Consider the following 21,486-nt stretch of genomic DNA (forward strand, 5'->3'; position numbering starts at 1 on the left):
ATCAATAAGCACAAGAAACTTCAGTAGCCATAAAGGTACACAGCTAGCTCATGCTCTACATCTACCCCAATGGCTGTTTTAACTGCTCTTCAGGTTAACATCCCCCCCTAACCTGACTGGATTAAAACAGCAGAAAGGAAGGCTGGAGGAATTTCAAAGGCACTGAAGGTGATTCATCTGCAGAATTCCACTGCAGATTTCTCTGCTCTCAACAGCACATAAAGAATGCTAAAAATAGCCACTCCTTCAGCGCACAAACCACTAGGTTTTTATCAACTATAATTGGAGCAGCTCGGGTATTTCCACCTACAGAAATCATCAAACATCATTAAAGTACTGCAATTAAAAAAGACAGAGCTAAGAGTTCCAAGATTTGCATTTTTCAGCTCATGTTTGTGTAACCTGCCTTCTCCACTAAGCTATAATTGAAGTGTGTTGTAAACAAGCTACAAGAAACAGGCTCCTGCAGCTCCTTTTCTGCACACAGCAAGGTTCTGTGCAACTTTGCAAGGAACAATGAGAATATGTATGAGATGGACACTTTTTGTGATCGGGGATAAGAGTTCCACATTTCCAAAGTATTTAAACACTTGCAACAAAATGACTGCAAGCAAATCCTACACCATCCCTTAATGAATAAATAAAGGTTTTAAACTCAGAGACATTAAAAAAAGGGGGGAAGTGAGCTTGGTAATTTCAGCCTTCAGCCATGCCAGCATTCCTGACAGACATATTACTATTTCAGCAAATACAGGGAATACTTTTAACTTCAACAATATTACAAAATACTCTGAATTTTATATAAAATGCTTTTTCCTTTATACTTTTTTTTTTCCAATCTAATTGCAGGTGGAAACTTAAATTCAAAGATCCACTAGATCTTATACCACCAAAAACTGGACTTCATCTGCATAAAGCAAAAGTTTAAAACACTAAAACATATTGGATTACTGTTAAAACAGTACTGTTTTTGATAAAATGAGTTGCTACACGGAGAACTATTAATCCTACTGACATTCATGCAGATAGAATGAAGACAAGTTGTAACAAGTCTGCCTTTCAGCAATGCAAACAAAGAGAAAACAAGACAAAACACACTGACTTTATACATCAGCACCTACGTCTTAGAAATTTCACTGTAGTTTTTTTGCTTAAATAAACATATAATAAGATTTTACTCAGAATTTCTGGTTGGGAAGTGCCTGGCAGAAGGGAATAAAGCAGAATTTAAGACTAGTATGACCTGCTTTGTTCTTTTCCCCATCATAAGAGCCAACAAATACACCATGCATGAAAAGAAGGTTAAAATTTTAAGTGTGCCCTGTTTCCTACAGACAGTCCTAGAAATACTCAGAACACAAAACTAAACTACTGTGGTATCAAAGCACCCTGTAATTATTTTAACTATGATCAAAGCAGAACTATATCCATATATATATTCTTATATCCGTAAATATATTTCCATATATCCACAGCATCCTGTCATATACACTTCATATCTGCATGAGATGAAAACAACCCAAAGATGAAGAGGATCCAGAGACTGAGCAATATACTCTTTCCTCCAGATAAATACACATAGATGGACTGCCAGTGGTAATGCAGAGCACCACTGGCACACTGGATACCAACAGAGTTAACTAGTTCCGTAAGCGCAACTGGTTATGGACCTTTTCCGCAGTTAAAGGCAACACTTACTTCCCCCTTCACACATTCACACATTTCACACCTCTCTTCATAAGTCAGTGCCTAACAGATGCCTAACAGCCATCAAACCAGAATTACACCTTATTTTTAAAACTAAATAAAGCCACCAAACACAAGAACTGAGGTTTCTAAACTTGATGCTGGCACATCCAAACTCCTGGCAGCAACAGGTGACACCCCACTGTGACTCAGGAGGTCTAGCCTGGGGCTAAGCAAGCACTATAAGGACCCTGCATAGCTTGGGCCCCTTTAGATCCATGCCATATAGCTAACACAATTAAGAATGTATACACCTAGACAAAATTAAATTCCTACCTGCAGACCACCCTCTAATGCTAGCTGCTTTTGCAATCAAGCTGGTTACATTTCTGCTTGACACAAGAAAGGTAAATATGGAAATCAAATGCATCTACCCAGATTCTTAAGTTTTCCAGGTGTAGATTCTTCCCCACCTTCAATAGGAAGAGAATGCACATCCTTATGAGTTACTGCCTACTGAATAGTATTGGCTGACTAGAAGGACAGCATTTAAAATCAGTATTTCCCACTGATTTCCGAAAGCACTACTGAATAAAATACGTATGTCTTAACCTCCAGGAATGCTATTCAGAAATGACTGAAATAGCATATTTTCCTCTTTCTCTTAAATATAGTCCACCTTGTTTTGCGTGTTATGAGATTCATCTTCTGCATCATCAATGAAAGAGCAGAAAGAACACTCTACTGCAAACAAATCAAGCAGATTTTAATTACTTGGCACCTGGGAAACTATGGCTCTATAACTCATTGTACAGAATACTGCACATAGGATAGTACAGACTGAACACTTACAGGGTCATTTACTGTTTCGGAAAACAAAGGTGGTCGTTCTGGAAAACAACACAGGATGAGCTGTACAAGTAACAGGATAAAGTAGATGCAGAAGGTGGCATAACGAAACACATCCACTTCAGCACTCTACAAAGGAAAGAGATATTCCAATTAGCAGGATTGAGGAATTTTTTTAAAACAACATATTACTATTTAACATAAACCAGTTGTAAATTCTACAAATATTACACTACCCAACCCCATGCAAATTAAAGTCAATGTCTATTTTGGTTAAAGGAAGGTAAAGAAACGGGGGAGGAGATGAAAGATACCATTTATTTTTAAACAACCACTGAAATAAACACACAAAACATGAACTTCTTCTGTAGAGAAGTTCTCTTTAAGACACTGTTTGTACTAACACAGCATGCCCCAATTTGAAGTCAATGTATTCTTTACAGGAGTACGGCATTTATGCACTGGGTGGCAAGAAGTTTTTAAGGCAAATTTATTAATTACTATGCACATAACAAATAGAGGAGCAGAATTTAGATTACAATTTGTTGTACTCCGCTCAAATTCCAGAGCTTCTTCCATTTCTTAGATCAGGACTGATACATAAAGCATAAACCTCCAAAGTCAAAGCACAGGACAGACAGACACATACTCCCACATTCACCAGTAAAATCCCACTCCCAACAGCTAAAGACAAAAGTTGGCTGAAAGTTCTCAAAATTCACACTACAGCTTAAAGAAATCAAAGTGATGCCGTTTTCAGGCAGCTCCACAATTAACCTGATATTTGAGGTGGCCTTACTATAAAACAGACTGACAACAGACTTCTACACTTTCATTTTGTCTCAGCAGATGAGACCACAGAACCATCAAACCATGTGTTTTTGTAAATCCACCGTACAATCAACAGGAAGACAAAGTAAACTCCCAAAACAGTTTTCATATCAAAGATAATACACTTTTATTGTACTCAAGCAGGCACATCCCCTTTCTGGAACAGCTAGGCGAATTTTCTTGGCAACTGTTGCTGCAGTTAAGGTCACTATGGATTTCACTAGCACCTCTAAACAAGAGCCATTATGTCTTTCTTATTTTGCTTTTATTCTTTAAGGAACAAAAGTACACTGAATTAACCATTCACTGACTTGATTAGCACAATTAGAAAAGCAATTACTCTATCAGTGCAGTATTTAAGATTATTTTCAACTGAATGAGGCTAGCAATCACTTACCATATTTAAGGCATGTTTTATTTTGGATCTAAAAACCACTGTGGCACATGTCAATGAGATGAGCCAGAAAATCATCATGACACCTGAAGACTGGACTCCTTTTATTCTTTCATACTGTATTAAAAATGTGGCAAGCAACTGTGGACAAGTAAGATAAAAATATATTTACACACTAAGCTTTTCAACATTATACACATATACAAGGTACTGTGTCAAAGTGTGCTTATTTAATATTCCAAATCCAGTAGCTCCCAGGAACACCCAGAGATTTTAAGTGTAATTCAAAAACACCTTTAAGCATTAAATGCTCTAGAGCAGTAAAGATAAGAAGTGGACAAAAAAGTGAAAAGAAATATGTACTACACAGAAGTTAATGACCAAACACACAAAAGCACTGTCAAAAGCTGCCAGACTTTACTACTTCAATTTTCTGGTTCTACATCACAAGTCAACATGCAATTACAGCAACACTATATCCTTTCCAAGACTAGTTCTTTTTAAAATAAAAATGTTTCTTTCCATACAAGCCACACCACCAAACAACACTGATCAAATATTACTCTATTTCTGTATTTTGTGTGTTTTCAGAGTCCTTTAGGAAGCTGGTACAATTTAGTAATCTCACTTGGCTGCTGCAACTTGCATTTTCAATCACCCCAACAACGGCTTGGCAATTGCACTATTAAATGACCACAAACCATTTCATAGTTCTTGCATGTCAGCATGCTTAAGGGCAGTGGGTTTTTTCCTTTGGCTTTTATTGTTATTGTTGCTGCTGCTGTTAGGGTGGTTGTGTCCTGTCCCCCCCTTGAGTATCATGTTTAATCACTACCATTCCAAGTCTGTGATAAATATAAGGCAACTGACAAAAAAAATCAACAGCAAGGCATTTTTGCATTTTCCTTGAAATGGAGACTACTGGTGTGAAAATAGACAATACTCGTGCATCTAGGTAGAAAAGAGTTAGATGAGGATACCTGTGTGTCTCCAGGCATTTAACGCTTTCCACCACGCCATCATATGAAAACATGCACTTACAAATGTTATATGCAACAGTTTGTAGTAAGATACTTAATAATGCAATGCCTTTGACAGTCTTTAATAAAGTTCAGTGTGATTTGTATTATCTAGGTTTAATCAGTTCTGCCACCTTGATTTCTCAACCCCATGCTTGAGTCAAGCTATTAAATGAACAGTAGCTCAAGCCTGCCAAAATAAGGCAAGACAACTCGCACTGGCTTGTGTGCTAACACGCAACACTGAGCACAGCTGGCTTGGGGAAAGGAGAAGAGGGTGTCCTAAAATTTTTTATTAAAAGAAAGCGGACATTTCAGAGTAAGTATTTCCCAGTTCAGCTGCAGACTAAGTCTTTATGTAAAGTCTTTATGTAGTTTGAAGAATTACAACACTGAATAACACTAAGATGTATGTTACTGCTTCAGGCTTTGAATGAACGAAAGCCATAACAGAAGAACTTACCATTGTTATACCCAATACTGTTGGCCCAACAAGAAAAAATGGAGCTCGAAAAATATTTTGACTTCTTTCCCAGAAAGAGTAGAAAAGGTCTGCCCAGCAGACTATCCACAGTATTAAGCCCAAAGCCTGCAATACAAAAGTGTATTTCATACGTCAGTTCACACAGATTAGGCAGCACAATATATACATGAACACTAGATGTTATGTGATAGTAGAAGAGTCAAAAATTAGATCATCTCTTTTGGGCAATTCTACAACATGCTCAAAAGAAGAGTAATTTGGCTTTACCTACCGAGTCCGCACTAGAAGAAAAGTGTTTACTAATCTTTAGTACCATGTAATTCAGTGTATACCAGCTGTATACCAGCTTCAGAAAGCTAGTAAATCTCATTCCTGAATAACAGATTGCAGAGGCAAAACCTCTCCAATACACCACGCTATTATAGTCCTTAAAACTTTTCTCTTATTCTATAGGAGGCGAAAAAAAGAGTAAGAAATCATTAAGTACTTTTTTTTCACAAGAGAAGTGGAACAGAATACCTGCAGCAACTCTAGAAATCTATGCTGTGCAACTTAAGAAGCTGACAGGATGACAAAATCTTTTTATTATTGAAATAAAGGCCTTGAGATTGAGTTGCCTTAAAATAGTCTTTTTTCTTTTTTTTTTTCCACCTGGTCTTACAAAGCATTTGCACGCTTTTTTGCTCTGCCACAATACATTTTAGAAAGCCTATTGATAAAAGGGCAACAAACACTTAAGGCTTGGAAATCAAACACAAGTAGAACAAGTAAGTCACAGCTTAAGTGTGCACACAGGCCAAGATTGAGATGCAACAAAAATAGTGTGTTAAAACACAGCTGAGAATAGATTTAAACTTCCAGATAAGCATAATAAATCCTGCTTCTAGGAAGTCACATACCGTTTTGGCTTTGTTGAGGTTTGACATTTGTATGTATCCCCTGTCATGATAACGAAGGTATAGGAAGTACACTGGGAAGCAGACCCACAGATAAATACACGGAATCCAGACCAGGACTGTGCTCTGAAAGCACTGGGTGAAGTCTGGATTTTCTGTGTGCCATGTCAGATTCCAATCCTGGCAAGAGAAAAATCAATTGAGTTAAAGCAAACACAGAACTTCAGTATTAAAAAAAATAATAAAAAAAAATAGCCATTACCTGTCTTATTCTGTATCCCTTCTTGCGTATTTGTTTCTGCTTGTATTAAAATGGCTTCATTCTGGGGTGTTTCTAATTTTATTGCACTTTTTATAGCTTAGGAGCTTTAAACCTTTACAAGATGACATTGTCAATACACAGCTACCATAACACATAAATGTAATACTCGGATCTTTAACAGTACTGATCAGGATCTTTAATAGTATTAATCAAGGACTTTCATACTATCATTGCAGAAAAATAACATGACAATGCTAGTTATCTCCCATTATAACCACTGTGCATGCATGTATAAATACTCAGATACACCACATTGCCAAATTTCAGTGCGGAAACATTATCTGGCACACAGTAAAAGTGAACAGCACAAAACAACATCAGTTCACTATTTTAACATTGTCTCATAGCTCCCAAACTGTCTGCAGCAAACCCAGTGGAGACTTCCTGGTAATTCAGAACAACAGGGCATAGAAGGAAGTAGAAAGCTTGCCATTGCAGCCTGTTTCTTACTCAGCAGGAAAATGTAAATCAATGTAATCCAATGTTTTCCTATTTCTCTTAACACAATTTCCAAAAACAAGATAAACCACCACATATCAACCCAAAATTTACAGTAATAAAAACAGAATCACAATTTCCATTACTGGTACAAGGACTATTTACAATGACAGACTGTTGAGTAAAATGAACTTGCATACCATATTTAGGATTGGCTTGAGTTAGGGAAATCTCCTGCAGGAAATTCTACCTTATAATTACTGACTTTGCTGTTCAATTATCACAAGGGACACTTCTTCTCAACTGCTGTAGATTTCTAACTCTCAAAAAAAAAGATGCAATACAGAGTTATCACTGCTGCAGCTAGACTGCAATAACCAACAGCCAAAGCAGAGCTGACAGGCTTCTGTTTAAAAGCTACACAGCCAAGAGCAGCAGCTCCGCGCCCAAAGGCTCAGTGTCATTTTCAGCTGCAAAGCATTTTTTCAGCCAGTTGCACAGCTTACAACCACACAAAATACCAGTACCACTACTGGCACATAATGGTAGTCAGTAATCCTTCTCCTCTATAAATGCCTGAGCTAGTCATAGAAATAAGTGCCATTATCCACATTTTATAGATGAGGAAACAGAAGCAAAAGGAGCTGTAGTGCCTGTCCCCTCTATTCTAACATCAAAGCTGGAAATAGATCCCACTGCCATACTTTGATCCTTATTTGTCCCGATCTTCCACTGATTAAACAGTTTCAATTAAACAGGCACAATAAGAGGAAAACGGATCTGAAGAGAAGCAGAAAATACAACTTGTAAAAATGTCAATTTGAGGATAACCAGTCATTATTTTAGCATAGAGCAGGTTTCCCCTTAAATTTGACTGTTCCATATGAAGAAGTCTTGTTTGAAAAGGAAAAGAATAAAAGAAAAAGAAAAAGGAGAAGAAAAAAGAAAAAAAAACAACCTTCTTTTGAAAACATTAACAAATGTATCATCTTTCCCACTGCCCTCTCATTTTCTGTTAGAAACAACATACAATATGCACAGGACACACAGCTATTACTTTTCTCCTCTATTTCCACAGCATTCTAAAAATTCTTCTCACTTCTTGCCACTTTTAATTTGCCAGTTAAAAAAGAAAAATATTTTAAAAAAAATCTCTGAACTTAACACAGCCAATTCAAGGAAATTTCTGAGCATAAAAATGCCTGATCGTGTTCTACTGTGTCTGCACATGGGTCAAGTAAATTGGTCACAACGAGGCAGAAGCTGCGAGGTACTGTAGGCAATCTACATGCTTACTGAGTTCCCTGACTGCAGAACATCATCAGAAATTTCAGCTGAGTCATCCTTACATTTAGCTACTGCACGAATGTTTTTGGCTTTCTAAGTCCCAGCTGCTCCGCTCCAGCACAACAGTCAAGAAAAAGTCTCATGACTGCAGAACAGTTTACAATTCACAAATTAAGATAGTTCATATGATTATACAAGGAAATTGAGAGGACGTAATCAGCTTCACAACAAATGAAGAACACTGACATTTCATTGAGGGCTTTTTGGGGTGTTTTTTTTTTTTTGTTTGGCTGGTTGGTTTTGGTTTTTTAAGATCTAAACACTGCGTGGGAAGGTTTCTATCTCCTTTTTCAGTGTTTTTAAATGCTTGCTGTAAAATGAATCAGGCATTACAAGAAAGGACAAAGCGGGTAATGCACATGTCACTGCCACATGGCTAAATAAAAGAAAGAAGTGCTATATGCATGACTGCTATGCATATTAGCTGGAGGATATTCTAAAACATGTGCAGTCTTTCATTTCACTTTTATATTTGCATGTTTCTGCATGAAAGGCAAGAGGGTACAATGCAATGGTATTTTAGGGTTAAGGACAAAAAGTTGGGACAACAGGGTGGTCTGAGGTAAGATTACTGCTAGAATTTAACAGCTGCAGCAAGATGAGTGTATCTTCTTTCACATTTTTCCAGGATTTGATCCAGAGGCTGCTCATATCAAATAGGAACTTGCTTAGGCTTAAATACACTGTTATTCTCTGTACACCAGAAATGGCTACACACAGGTGAGGTGCAGAAGCCCCTTCCATTTCACACTCATTTCAGATGACAAAAGATGAGGAAAACATGCATGAAAAGATAGATATGGTGGCATTTTTTCCTTCCAATTCCCTAGGTGCAACTCTCTCAGGCTATGTCCATACAAGGCAGTTAGCACAGGCAGGAACAGAGCTGTAGACCAAATACTTCCAGCTGAGCACCTGATGCCCTCACAAGATGCCTTTCACCCAGGTTCAGACAGTAGGAGTTGCAGGCTCTCCTGCAGGCTCTATCCATCAGCCTCTGGGAGCACGCTTCCCAGTTAATGCCTGTCCAGAAGGCACTCAGGCCACTCTTGAGTGAACCAACAAGCAGGGCAGGGGACTGTCAGGAGGTCACATAAGAAGCAGGCTACCAGTCTGAACTGAGATGTTAATGCCTTCAGTGCACAAAGTCAAGAGTCAATCCATTACAAAAGAAGTAAGTCCTGTACGGAGGATACCATAGCTTTATGAGGCTCAATCATGGCTGGAAAGCATGTCACTCAGCCTGCAACCAACATGTACTTCTATTCAAATCACAATGTTCAGCTGAACAAGCATAGACTAATTCTTCTAGTTTAAAGTACATGCTTCTCCTTTGCTTTATAAAAGCCCAGTATCAAGAGTTTTATTTTTTTCCGAGCACAAACCAGTATTCTTTATGGACCAACACAGAATCAGTCACTGAATCAGACCCTTGTACTTAACAGACATTAATTACAGTTTAATGACTTTTTTCTAACTTAAGTTCTAGAAACACTGTTTTAGAAGTTCTATGAAAGCACTAAGCTGCCCCATTTTCACATCTTAAATAGCAATTTTCACTCTGACTGATTGGCTAACCCTTCTACTTTGCAAGAGCACATCAACTGACAAGATATCCAAGCGTCCACTGAAAGCCTACACAAACTAGCAGTCTCCTGCCATGAGGGAGGAGGAAAATAGGGGTTAGGTTTATAGCTATTAAGACTGTATGATCTAGAAGCAGCCTTTAATTTAAACAACGACTGCAGGAACCCACAGGAGAAGAATCCTTGTGTGACCCCTTTTTCCTTTCTTGGTAGATGCTGGGTGACAAAAGATCTGCTGTTGGCTTCATTTTATACTTGTTCAAAAGAACCACATCTCAACAGATGTTACACAGTTTCAAGTTGGTTTTTTTTTTTCCCTTTAAGATCTATGGAAAATTTTAAGGTTTCTCAGAATAGCAAATGGATATTTTTTTAAATTTATCTGACCTATTTCTCAGTTTTCATTTCCATCACCAGCACTGTGACTGAAAAATATACCAGTCCACAGGTTTTTGTGCCCAACAGCACATTTTCTTTCACGGCAAAAAACCCTTTCTATCACACTTGAAGTGAAACCTATCTCTAAGAGTGCAAAAAATGCTTGGTGTTCCCCAGAATCATGGGGATCGATTCACATGTAAACCACTTATTTAACAGTGCATAAACCCAAGGAAAATAAAGAACTATATTAAATTTCTGTCTAAAATTTCAGGAACAGGCAAGATAAAAATATTGGCAGGGATACAAGACAAAAGTCACAACACAGAAGATCAGTTATTCTGCCTCTGCTCAGGGAAGGAAGACTACACAGAAACCATATGCCTCCAGTTTGCCCCATCTGAGGAATAATGACAGTATTTGACCCTGGACAGGACCTCGTGGCTAGCTGCCCCTCCTCTGGCAGCCAGGAAAGGCTGTTAAGTGAGCAGCCAGCAGCCTCCTGTTCTCACATCAATAATCCTATCTGACCCACAGCACACTTTAAAATCCTCACTGGCAGAATAGGAGAGACCAAAGTCCCTCAGTTTCCTGCCTGCTGTGCACAAGTGTGCTACAGACACAGGCTGCCAACCCCATTGTTAAAACCACCTGCATAAACCAGCTGTGACTGAAAAGTGATTTAAATATTTACCACACACCTACGTGAAAAATGAAATCACAAAACCACACTGGAATCTTAACATCATGGTGGACACTCCTTCAAATGGAGTTTCATATTGACATTGGTGTGTACCCACTACTTCAGTATCTCCCACAGAAGAAGCACCTTCTCTGTAATACCAAGACATCATAGAATAGTTTGGGTCAAAAGGGACCTTAACGATCACCTAGGTCCAGCCCCTCTGCCATGGACAGCAGCACCTTCCACCAGACCATTTTCCTCAAAGCCTCATCCAATCTGGCTTCATATGGTTTCTCATTCTTATTTTCCTAATAGTAAAAACCATTTTGTGTTTAATGAAATGCTTACACTTAGCAGAACACAAGTAATTAGCTCTCTCAAGCACTAACACTGAAACTGAAGCTGACAATTTTCATTATAACAGTACTGTCACTTTCTCATAGCCATAGGAAGTCTTGCAATCTGGCAGCTCTAGATATCATATTAAAAAAAATCCCCAGCACAGCACCTATAAACCCAGGAACTGTTTCAGTCGTTCTCCCTCAGATGCCACAAGGCCATCAGCCTTTAGCCTACAGTATCTAGAACAGCAAATTTCCTGCCTGCCTATCCCCAGATCAGAGATTAGCCTGATGTGGCTGAGCCTACAGCCCCAGAAAAGCTAGCAGCATGAGTTGAGTGGACAACAGGGGATGAGGATGAAGAAAAGGACTTGCCTCTTTAGGGCTGCTTTAAAGGAACCCTGGCCTTATTTAAAAGATCCCCTATACCACCATTCTTCACCAAAACTAATAGTAAAAACAGTGAAACTGTTGACCACACTGAGAATTAAGGAAAGCAATGGATAACAAAGTGATCCAGATTTTGCAGTAGGATAGATAGAAGGAGGTCTGTTTTCAAGTAATGAATTTAAAAAAGCTCTCCAAGTTACTCAGTTTGTCAAGTAAGTTTTATTTGATTTAGCTTTAGAAATTTTGAAGACAGACTGAAATAATGTCCTCAAAACACTGTAAATATAGTGTCTTGATTCTATCATTCACATTGCAGATCATGAAACATGTACTGGATCTCACTGTTTCTCTAATAGCATATTTAGAATAGAGCCCGCAACAAGCACAACCATACACCATCTTCATCAGTATAACATTTGCCCTGCTGCACCTGCTGTTCACACTAAATCACAGGAGGTGACAGGCTGGTAAAACAAACAGATATTCACACAAGAAAAATCCTCCAGAACTCCCCAAAAGTGCATCAGAAACACCCACACCTGCAGCTCTCCTGTCTACTCAGCAATATTCACAGAACAAGAACAGACAATAACATCCCTGACAGGGCCAAACAAGGTGCTGAGGTGTATGACACTACAAAAAACGCTTCCTATTGACATGTTTATTATTCACTTGAAAATACTATGCAGCTCATATTGGAATTATTTTGGAAAAAGTACTACTTGCATTAAAGGATCCAATGGTTCCAGTATCAATTCTAGATGAAGCAGCATAATATGCACATGCAAACATAGCTGACATTTATTTCCTCTAGCTTTTTTTCTTAACAAACAGTGAGTTTCCCAAAATGCACAGATCTCTCCAGTGACACAATGCAGTTGCTGTTCCTGCAACTGAATTTAGTGCAGTGTGCAAGTAAAATGGTACCTTTGCTGTGATGCATACAATGTGAGCTCATGCTGCATTTAAATAAAGCTTTCAATACACTACCAATTCCTTTGACGACCTGTACTAACTGCATTAAATTAATGGTTTACCGGTTTATTGTATCATCTAGGGGTGTACTGTGCAAATAGGAAGCAGCAGAAAAATTTAAAACACTTGAACAGGTTTTACAATAATATCTTTCCAACAGCTACTTTCTACACTTAACGAAAAGCAGCCAGAGGGATTTTTTATTTTTAGAACTCCTAAAACCAAGATTCTAGTAAAAAGTAAAAGCCACACAACCAAATATTTTATCTTATTCCCAGGCCTCCACAGACTCTAAAAACTACTTCTGCAAGGAGAAATGGCAAAATCATGCTCCTGCACAAAACGCTACCACTTACCACAAGCAGTGGAAGAAATGAAGCATGCCAGACTGCTGATTTGGGAAGAGACTTCAGGATTTTCCTTCATGTTCACATCTGAGGATGGGTGCTCGTATCTCCACAAAGTTATCAGACATTTATTAAGGCAAATAAGAGCCCAATTAGATAAGTAAGTTTGTGAAGTTTTATTCTTCTACTGCCATGGAGGCCAAATGAGAAATACTAATGGCAATTACCGCATTAGGATGCAAGAATTAGATTCAGATCACTGACTCCAATGGAGATCACGTTCACCCACGGAAAAAAAACAACAGTGTCACGACACAACATTGTTGGAGCAAGAGAGTGAGCATTGGGGGGAAAAAAAAAAATAAAATAAAAATCACATAATAAACAGGGGTCCTAAAATTTTAAAATCATTTCTATAAAGACTGGGGGGGAATCTCAGTGTTTCCTGTGACAGGTAAACACCCTTTATTTCTCAATGTCTTCTATTAGAAACAGTTTCAGCAAGATGAAGTTCTCAACAGTAATGACTTACAAAATGCAGATTTGACTAGTTAAGGCAGCCAAGAAAAAAGTTCTACCTTTCAATACCTGTTCCTGAACTTAAATCAGGCCTCTGCACCTCCTTGCCCAAAACCCAAACATCACTATTTCCTAATGTTCATAGAGAGATGAAATCCCTGGTTATAGACAGCACGGCATCAGCTGGAACTGTATGTAAAATAACAAGAAGGACAAAAACAAAACAAAAACAAAAACCAGCCTTTTGCTTTTGTCTTCCTTTAGCTTAAAATAAGAAGCTGGTGCTGATAAGTTATCAGAGAAGGGTAAATTCCACCTGCAGCTGTGGAATTTACAAAAGCTGATCTTTGTAATCCAAGAACCCAAAAGCCACTAAATTATGGCTATTTGTGTCAGGGAAACATACGACAGATTACATCAGCATTCACAACAGTAAAATGGTTGGCCTTTTTCTACAGACATGGTATTTCCAGACCCTCCAAGTACCATGACATGTTTGGCCACATGACAATAAAATATTTACCATTCAGTTTCAGAATCAAAAGGATAGGTTTTACCCATCTGTAAAATTTTTCATTGAAATGACTCTTACTTACAAGAATACATGAAAAAGATTCCTGCTCTCATCTCCTTTTTGCACCAAAACCAGAACTTCTGCTGAATAATAATGCAGCAGCCTGTGTATCTAGTTCAAATCACTGTGACAATTTTGAATACACCTGGGTAATAACCTTACAAAGGGGCTAAGATAACAGCTTACACTGCATAAACTGTATCCAATGCTACCACAGACGCAAAGAGTGAGAAAACAGTAATGCATGGAATTCTGACTCTATTAAAAGTAAGCAAAAGGTCAGTACCCGGCAGCAGGCTTTTTAGAGATGTGACCCAGAATGACTTCAGTGCAACCCGGGTTAACCTTCACTTAGTCCCAGTATAGCACAGTGTCTCAATGCAAACTGCAACGTAACTGCATGGAACAGCACAAGTTATCCAGGTGTTCTGCTGGGGATTTTTCCTCATTTAACTTTTCTGAGCAACCTTGAACTAACAGCTGTAGAACGCCAGCTCATCTGTTAAGAAAATCCTCATCCACAATAGAATGTCAGGCTTAATTTTCCTGTATTTCCCCTAAATTGATCTATTCTGGACCAAGAGAGATAAGCTTTATTTCTAACAGAAGTTTAATTTTTATGCAAATTCAGAGCAGCAGAAAAGCTTTACAGGTTTCAAGAAGAGAAAGCTGACAGATAAGCTTCTGGCTTTCATTACTAAAAATGCCAACAATCACCCAGGCAGGAGAATCATGCAATCAGCTGTTTATTAGAATGTTTATTACAATCTTGTGTGAAGGCTTTTCTGTTTAACTGTTTTCTACTGCTGCTCCTTCTCTATTCCAAATGCTGTCCACATATGAGCTTCCTGTGGCAGCAAGCGTAAGTGGTTTTCTGACCTGCACACTCTTAAATTCTGATCACAAATGCATTCATAAACCTAGTACTTTTACAACTGAAGGAAGAGTCTAAATTCATAATTTTTATCAAGCTCACTCAGCACCTCAGTCCTCTTCACAAACACACTGAAAAAGCACTATTTTACAGTGCAAAAAGCTGCAGGATTCCAAGATACATGCTAATTTACTGCTTGTCTGATGCATGAAAGCATAAGCCATGAACCTTCAGAACATGAAATTACTTCTTACATAAAAAGTCTGGTTTTCCTTCAGAAGTCTATTTCAGGAAAACTATCAGTGTCCCAGTGTTCTCATAAACAGTATACCCACAGCAGATGTTTACATCACACAATATCACTTCACAACTGTCAGCTAATCATTATTATAATTAACTATACTTAATTCATTTCTTAAAGAATATTAATGGATTTTCTCCTTAATAACATCCTATCAAGCCACATTCCAGTCTTAGAAGATCCTAACATGTCTGCAAACAGCTGAGAGAGGCTGGTAGGTCTCCCCTATATACAATGTCAAACCAAATACAAATCATAATATATTGGGATAAACATGCAAGAAAATACATTAATTGAAGCAGGCAAAACATTTCTGAAAGCCTTACAACTCTACACAACAGCAAGAGAAGCAGAGCTCAATCCCACCAAGTTGATCCCTGGATTTTGTGCGTGAGGCTTTGCCTCAGCTTTTCTCATCCATTCTGTTTATGCCCTGTAGTTTGGTTCCATATGAAGAAGCACTATACTTAGAACAGTATGTGGATACAATTTCTTTACTAACAGAGAAGAGGCTCCACAAATGCTTTCTGCACCAACAGGAAAAAAAGAGTCTTGGTTTTATGCAGGCAGATACAGCCTGGATCATTAAAAGACTCTGTAGCTTTCAAAACAAAACAAAGGAGATTAAAACTTGCTTTTCTCCTAGAAGTAAATGGAATTACTTGCTTTCAATCCTTCCTCAACAACCAAAAGTCCAACTAGAAAAATGGAGGGGGTGGAAGTAGGGAGCGGGAATCTTCATTAAGTTCCCACTGAGATAAAGAAGAATTCACATCTATCGAAATTAATTTTAAAAAGCACATCTTTGCCTGTGGACAAATGATAGGAGCTTACACACATATCAGCCATTTCTCTCACATTCCCATAAGTATAAGCAAAAACCTCAAAATTTCTGATTCTATTTGACTTACCAGCATCTTCTAATGGACACACAACTAAGACTTCCTGTAACTCCTGGCAGAGCACTGAGGGACGGACTGTCAGGAGCTGCTTGTGCAAGTGCAAACTCACTTCTTCATTCGTATCTACTACTTCTTTTTCATAAAAGTCATATTGGGGGATAGCCTTGAAAACTCTAAATATCACAAAAACTCTCATCCTCTTCCTTTAGCAACTTCAAACATAAGCCTTCTCTAAACATGATACTACATAGTCTACAAGCTCTGAAAAACTGTAACTACCCCAACATTTTACTCCAAAGAAAGGCACATCAACACACTATTTCAAAATTAAACTCTGCTGAAACCATTGTGTGAATATGCATATATCCAGACAGCTAGGTCAGCAGGCCAAAGTGTACAGCATGTTCTGCGTCTGCCTTGGTGCTTATCCTGCTCACCTAGAATGACTGAGTTCCTCACACCACTTCATTTTTTTGCCTGCTGGTACTGAAGCTAGGGAGACTGCACTCACGGACTAGTGACACCCCAGGCAAATGTATCTCAGCATGTCAGGTCACAAGAGTTTTAAAGTTTAAACAGGCCCTTAAAAGTCACTGCACTGAGAGTAGTGCAAATGTTACCCAAACCCACTAGGTTTTTTTAGAACATTTACTGTCATCAATAGCTATTAGTAAATAGTAATTTTATCTTATGCAGCTGTACCTTTGTGTTATGGATGGGATAGTCATTCCAAGATACTCAGCGATGCTCAAGAGAGCAAGGACAAAACAGTACCCTTCCAAAAAGGGAGTCTGGTTCAAAGGAAGTAAGAAACAGTTCAGTTCTGTAAGCAAATCTGACTGCAGTGAGGTTAATATGCTGAGAGGGGGCACAGAGATAGATTAAATGGGGGGAGGAAGGTGTGCAGGTGACAGCAAGCTTGCTTGTGCTGTTGACCTTTTAGATTAAGTATTAAATAAAACCAATCTGTTTAATTCTCAGACAAGAACTTTCAACATTAACATTCCTTGGGTGTGCAAAGAATCAAAATCCTGGGCAGCAAGGCTTAAGAAGATTAGCATACAGTCTTTAAGTGTCCATTAGGTACTTTCAACCTGCAGTCTCCCCCACAATTTAAAACTGAGCTGCCTCAAACTCAGCACCACCCTTAACAGAAAACACATCTCTTCCTTGAAGCAGTTTGCCAGTGCTAGGAAGTCCCACTGCTCCACTAGCAAGCACCAACCAAAACAGCTGATGCAGCCATAAAACTCACCACAAGAACGCAACAACACATGCCACCGCATATCTAGCCATCACCCAGCTCTGAGAAGCGGAAGAGTGCAGTCCACAAGACAGGAAGACAGTAGCACACAGTACCACAGAGGTGGTATCTAGAAGCCCAGTGAAACACTGCATGTACATAGGCATTTTCTGAAACTCCATTACAACTTCAGCTTCAAGTAGTAGCCACGACGGAAACACCAGAAAACAAAGCAGCCAGAGAATCCGTAAGGACCAAGACTAGCATTACTACTCTCCCACTATTAGGAACAATGCAACAAAGTGGATACAGAGTGCTGCTCATGAGGACAAGTTAGCCAAGGAAGAAGAGTTTTCCGAAGACACCTTACAGCAACTGGAATACACAACTGTTCTTTTTCAGGATTAGAAGAACCCAAAACTCAACCACACCCAGAGGATCTTCAGCTGGAAGAAACAAAAGGCAGACTCCACGTGACTTGGAGAAGGATGACAAATCACAAAGTCATCTATGCTCTTGGGAACCAATATATCTAGCGAAAAAAATGTGTGGTGTAGTTATGACCTGGCAGAAACGGCTATACAAGAATAGTGCTTTCACAATAAAAGAATCCGGCGTCAGAAATCCTATATAAACTAGTTGCTTCCAACATCTTAAGTTTAGATCTTGTTTCTACCTGATGTTTCAATCCCACAAGCCAAAGAACTGTAAACTCTTTTCCAGAAGCTTTACCATAAACTGAGTTCTGACACATGTATTCCCTAAAGCTCTTCAAAAAGAAAATGTCTCATTCTAGGAAAGGGAAACATTTGATGACAATCTGTAATTTAACCCACACTGAGAAACATGAAAATTAGCTTAAAAGATGCACAAACACAAGCAATGTAATAGGAGGTGAGAGTCACTTTGGAACAGCTGGAAAAGATAAGTATCTTGAAGTCTTAATGATTTTTTAAATATTTGCTGAGTAATATCTTAATAGTTCTTGAGACAAACAGTACAACAACATGTGCTGAGACGTCCAATTTTATTTTACTCGTAAGGCTGTTCATTAGCTCAGTGCTGGTTTTGGCAAATACCCGATGAATACATGAGTTCCTTGAACAGTCTACAAAAATCCACATCTCCCTCTTAGCCCTGCATTGTCCTCAGTAGCTCTCACCCCAGTTTTGTTTTCCCCCCAGCTTCCACCTCTCTGTCCTCCTTTCCTCCAGACAACCTCTTTTCCCATACAACCCGTTTCCTCCTCACAAGGATTTTCACTGCCTTCCTGCCCTCCCAGAGGCCTCACTGCTGCTAGCACCTGTGTGCTTTTGCAAAGGCACACCTTGTTTCAGCCGAGCAAGACGCACTCTGCAACGTTTCCACACCACCCTCCCTTGCACAGCTGGTCTTCAGTTCACCCACAACAGGCTGCACTCACCACTCTACGTTAAGGAAGAGCAAAAATACCGCTATGCAAACACGCGATATAGCTGCTAACCCGCAGAAAGCGTATCTCTGGCCTCCTTCCCAGGACAGCACGCCACTTTAGTATGATGGCAGCAGCCAGTCACCGTTATTAGTCGCACAGCCCTGAGTAATGCAGACGAACAGCCAAACGCGGGTCACTTAGGAACTCGTTTCGTGTCTCCCAGGCAAGCGCTCGCTAACCCGTCCCTCCCTACAAGCATTGTATTTCCCTGCCGGAAACCCCGCACACGAGGCACACCGGGTCCCATTCTGCGACTCGGGATCGGGAACATCGAACACAGCCACAGACCCGCGAGCCCCCAGACACGGCCCTGCTCCTCCACGCAAGCCCGAGGCCGCTTCACGCCGGCGTATCACGCAAGCACCGCTGGGGCCAAAGGGGCTGGCGCACGGCCGGGGCGCGCCCCAGACCCCCGCGCTCTGCCTACGGTGAGCGCCGGCATGGGAGGCTCCGGGTCTCCCCCGCCGGAGGCAGCCTGTTCGGGCTCTGACCGGGGCCAGCGGCCAGCGACCATCCCTGTCCCACCCGGCTCCCCACCATCCCTCAGTGCCGGCACTGGCAGCAGCCACCGCCGCCGCCGAGCCGAGACCCTGCAACCCCATCCCGCCACTCACCCAGAAGGGCTCGTAGGCGTCCACACTGCAGAAGCTCTCGATCCCCATGGGGCGCGGAGAAGTGACCGCGGGCTCCCGCGGCAGCGCTGCGCTTCCCCCTCCGCACCTCTCCGTGCCCGGGCGGAGACGGGCCGGCACTGCCAGCACGGCGCCCTGATTGGCTCCGCGGTCACGGGGATGCAGAGCCGCGGCGCCGCCGCCGCCCGCGCTGCGCAGCGCCGCCTCGGCGGGGGCGGGCGGTTCGGAGCTGTGCACCCCAGCCCAGCCCGGCCCGGCCCGGCGGCGGCGTTCCGCGGGGCGCGCATCGCTTTGGCACACGCGGTGGCCTGTGCCCCAGCCCGGGGCGAGGACGGGTCCCGAGGCTGCGAGCTTGGCCGGAGCCTAACACGTGTTTGGCTCAGGACACCCCGCGCCGCAGCAAGCCTCGACGGGGCGGAAGCATTGCCCCCCTCGTTGCACCCCCACCTCGCCTCCCTCCAGCAGCCTTCCGGATCGCGCACCTCCCATCCGCACCGGCGGTCGGGGCTGCCCGCAGGCGCTACTGCGCGCCCTTCTCCGGGCACCAGATACAGGACCCCCACACATCCCCCATGGAAAGGCACTGCAAGCCAGAGCCTTCCTCAGGGAAGGACACAGTGAAAGCCCTCACCTTCAAATACTTTTATGTCTCAACGTGAAGCAGTTAAACTGCTTTCAAAGCCCTGAACTACTTCGAGTTGACTACCATGAACTGAACCTAAACGGCTTCATCCACAACCAACTTTACACCAAACTATATACTGGTTCAAGTAACTGCACAGCCCCTAAGGCTGTGTTTGGCTCTGTCTCACGGTGCACTCTTCACATCCAATTTAAAATGCATCGGTTAAGCCCACAGACGACATCCATGCTCGGCTGACTATCTGACACACTAGAAAACACCAGCTGGAGCATGTATGGCACATAGGCCAGAATAGCGTCATACCCTGCAGAAAAGAGCAGGGTGGTTACGTGCTACACGACAGAAAAACAACTGAAACCTTTAATTATATGAGCTACATAAAGAATCTCAATTTAAAATGTTCTTCTGCATCCAGAGCAATTATGGTAACAGACAAACTTGTCAAAAGAGACAAAGCTATAGGAAGAGAGACAGGTCTTGTTTGTCTAATGTGTAAGTAAAATGCAAGAATCACATACAAAGATAGTATCACAGGTCGCTGCTTTACTGGCCTGCATGCCTTCACTGTAGTTTTGGAGCTGTGCTGGTGGCTGGCTGTGGCCATGCTGTTCATTCAACTGCAGCAATACTGATCTGTGCCCCTGTATCTCTCATTTCCAGGGTGTCAGGTTGAGGGAGGAGCAGCAGCAATGTTCAGCCTCCACCAAGGCCCTGTATGCCTTGATGACCTGAGCAGAATCATTACAGAAAGATCAAACCAAATTCGGTGTCAGAAGTGCAACAGCTCGTATCAGTTTAACCCATACCTTAGTTCATACAGCATTAAAATCTTTATAGTACTGTAAGACAACAGCTAAATGTTGACATCTGATTCCCCTTATCTTGATTAAGAATATTTGTCCTGGTTTGTGCATTCATCTTTAAATTCATCTTAAAATCATAGTAAATACCTTGGTGGGTTGCTTTTTGATGTCTCAATGCTATCACACCTGTTGTAAAAGTTACATCATAGCCTCCCACATGTGTTACCCTACTGCCTGTCAGCTGTAAGGAATACTTTTTTATCCTGGCTACTCTGCATCACATATGAAGAATTGTAACTCTGACAAATAATACAAGATACCCCACAGTTGCTTGTATTATTTAGTAGCCCTGTAGGAAGAGCTTTTCCTTTTTAACAGCATTATTAATACACAGTAAAACAGAAAAAAAAATGCAGCCTCTAAGAGCTTACACTTTTACACATACTCTGTGTGCAAAAACACAATATAAACTTACAGCTGAAGTGATACAGCAGAAAAATTAATACAGGGTGGAAAACAACAACCAGAAGTTAGGTGTAATAGAACAGTGACC

The 21,486-nt window shown here is 40.8% G+C and overlaps 1 protein-coding gene across 6 annotated transcripts in view; it reads right to left on the reverse strand.

Moving 5' to 3' along the window:
- Positions 1-19,700, reverse strand: part of LOC134172207 (multidrug resistance-associated protein 1) — a 53,671-nt gene extending 33,971 nt beyond the window's left edge. For 2 of the 6 annotated variants that reach the window (XM_062635159.1, XM_062635128.1), the window contains exons 1-5: positions 19,470-19,700; positions 6,163-6,339; positions 5,243-5,368; positions 3,764-3,901; positions 2,539-2,664 (exon numbers count right to left, since the gene is read on the reverse strand). In XM_062635159.1, the coding sequence (XP_062491143.1) occupies positions 2,539-2,664; positions 3,764-3,901; positions 5,243-5,368; positions 6,163-6,339; positions 19,470-19,517 (615 nt within the window). In that variant the 5' untranslated portion in view covers positions 19,518-19,700. Of the gene's footprint in view, positions 1-2,538; positions 2,665-3,763; positions 3,902-5,242; positions 5,369-6,162; positions 6,340-12,977; positions 13,003-19,469 lie in introns of those variants that run through there. The other 4 variants (XM_062635150.1, XM_062635139.1, XM_062635168.1 and 1 more) reach the window with 4 other exon arrangements.
- Positions 19,701-21,486: the final 1,786 nt, after the last annotated feature.

Source organism: Pezoporus occidentalis, unplaced genomic scaffold (genome assembly GCF_034315485.1).
Source record: "Pezoporus occidentalis ecotype Australia unplaced genomic scaffold, CSIRO_AGI_Poc_V1 ctg113, whole genome shotgun sequence".
NCBI classification, from domain to species: Eukaryota; Metazoa; Chordata; class Aves; order Psittaciformes; family Psittacidae; genus Pezoporus; species Pezoporus occidentalis.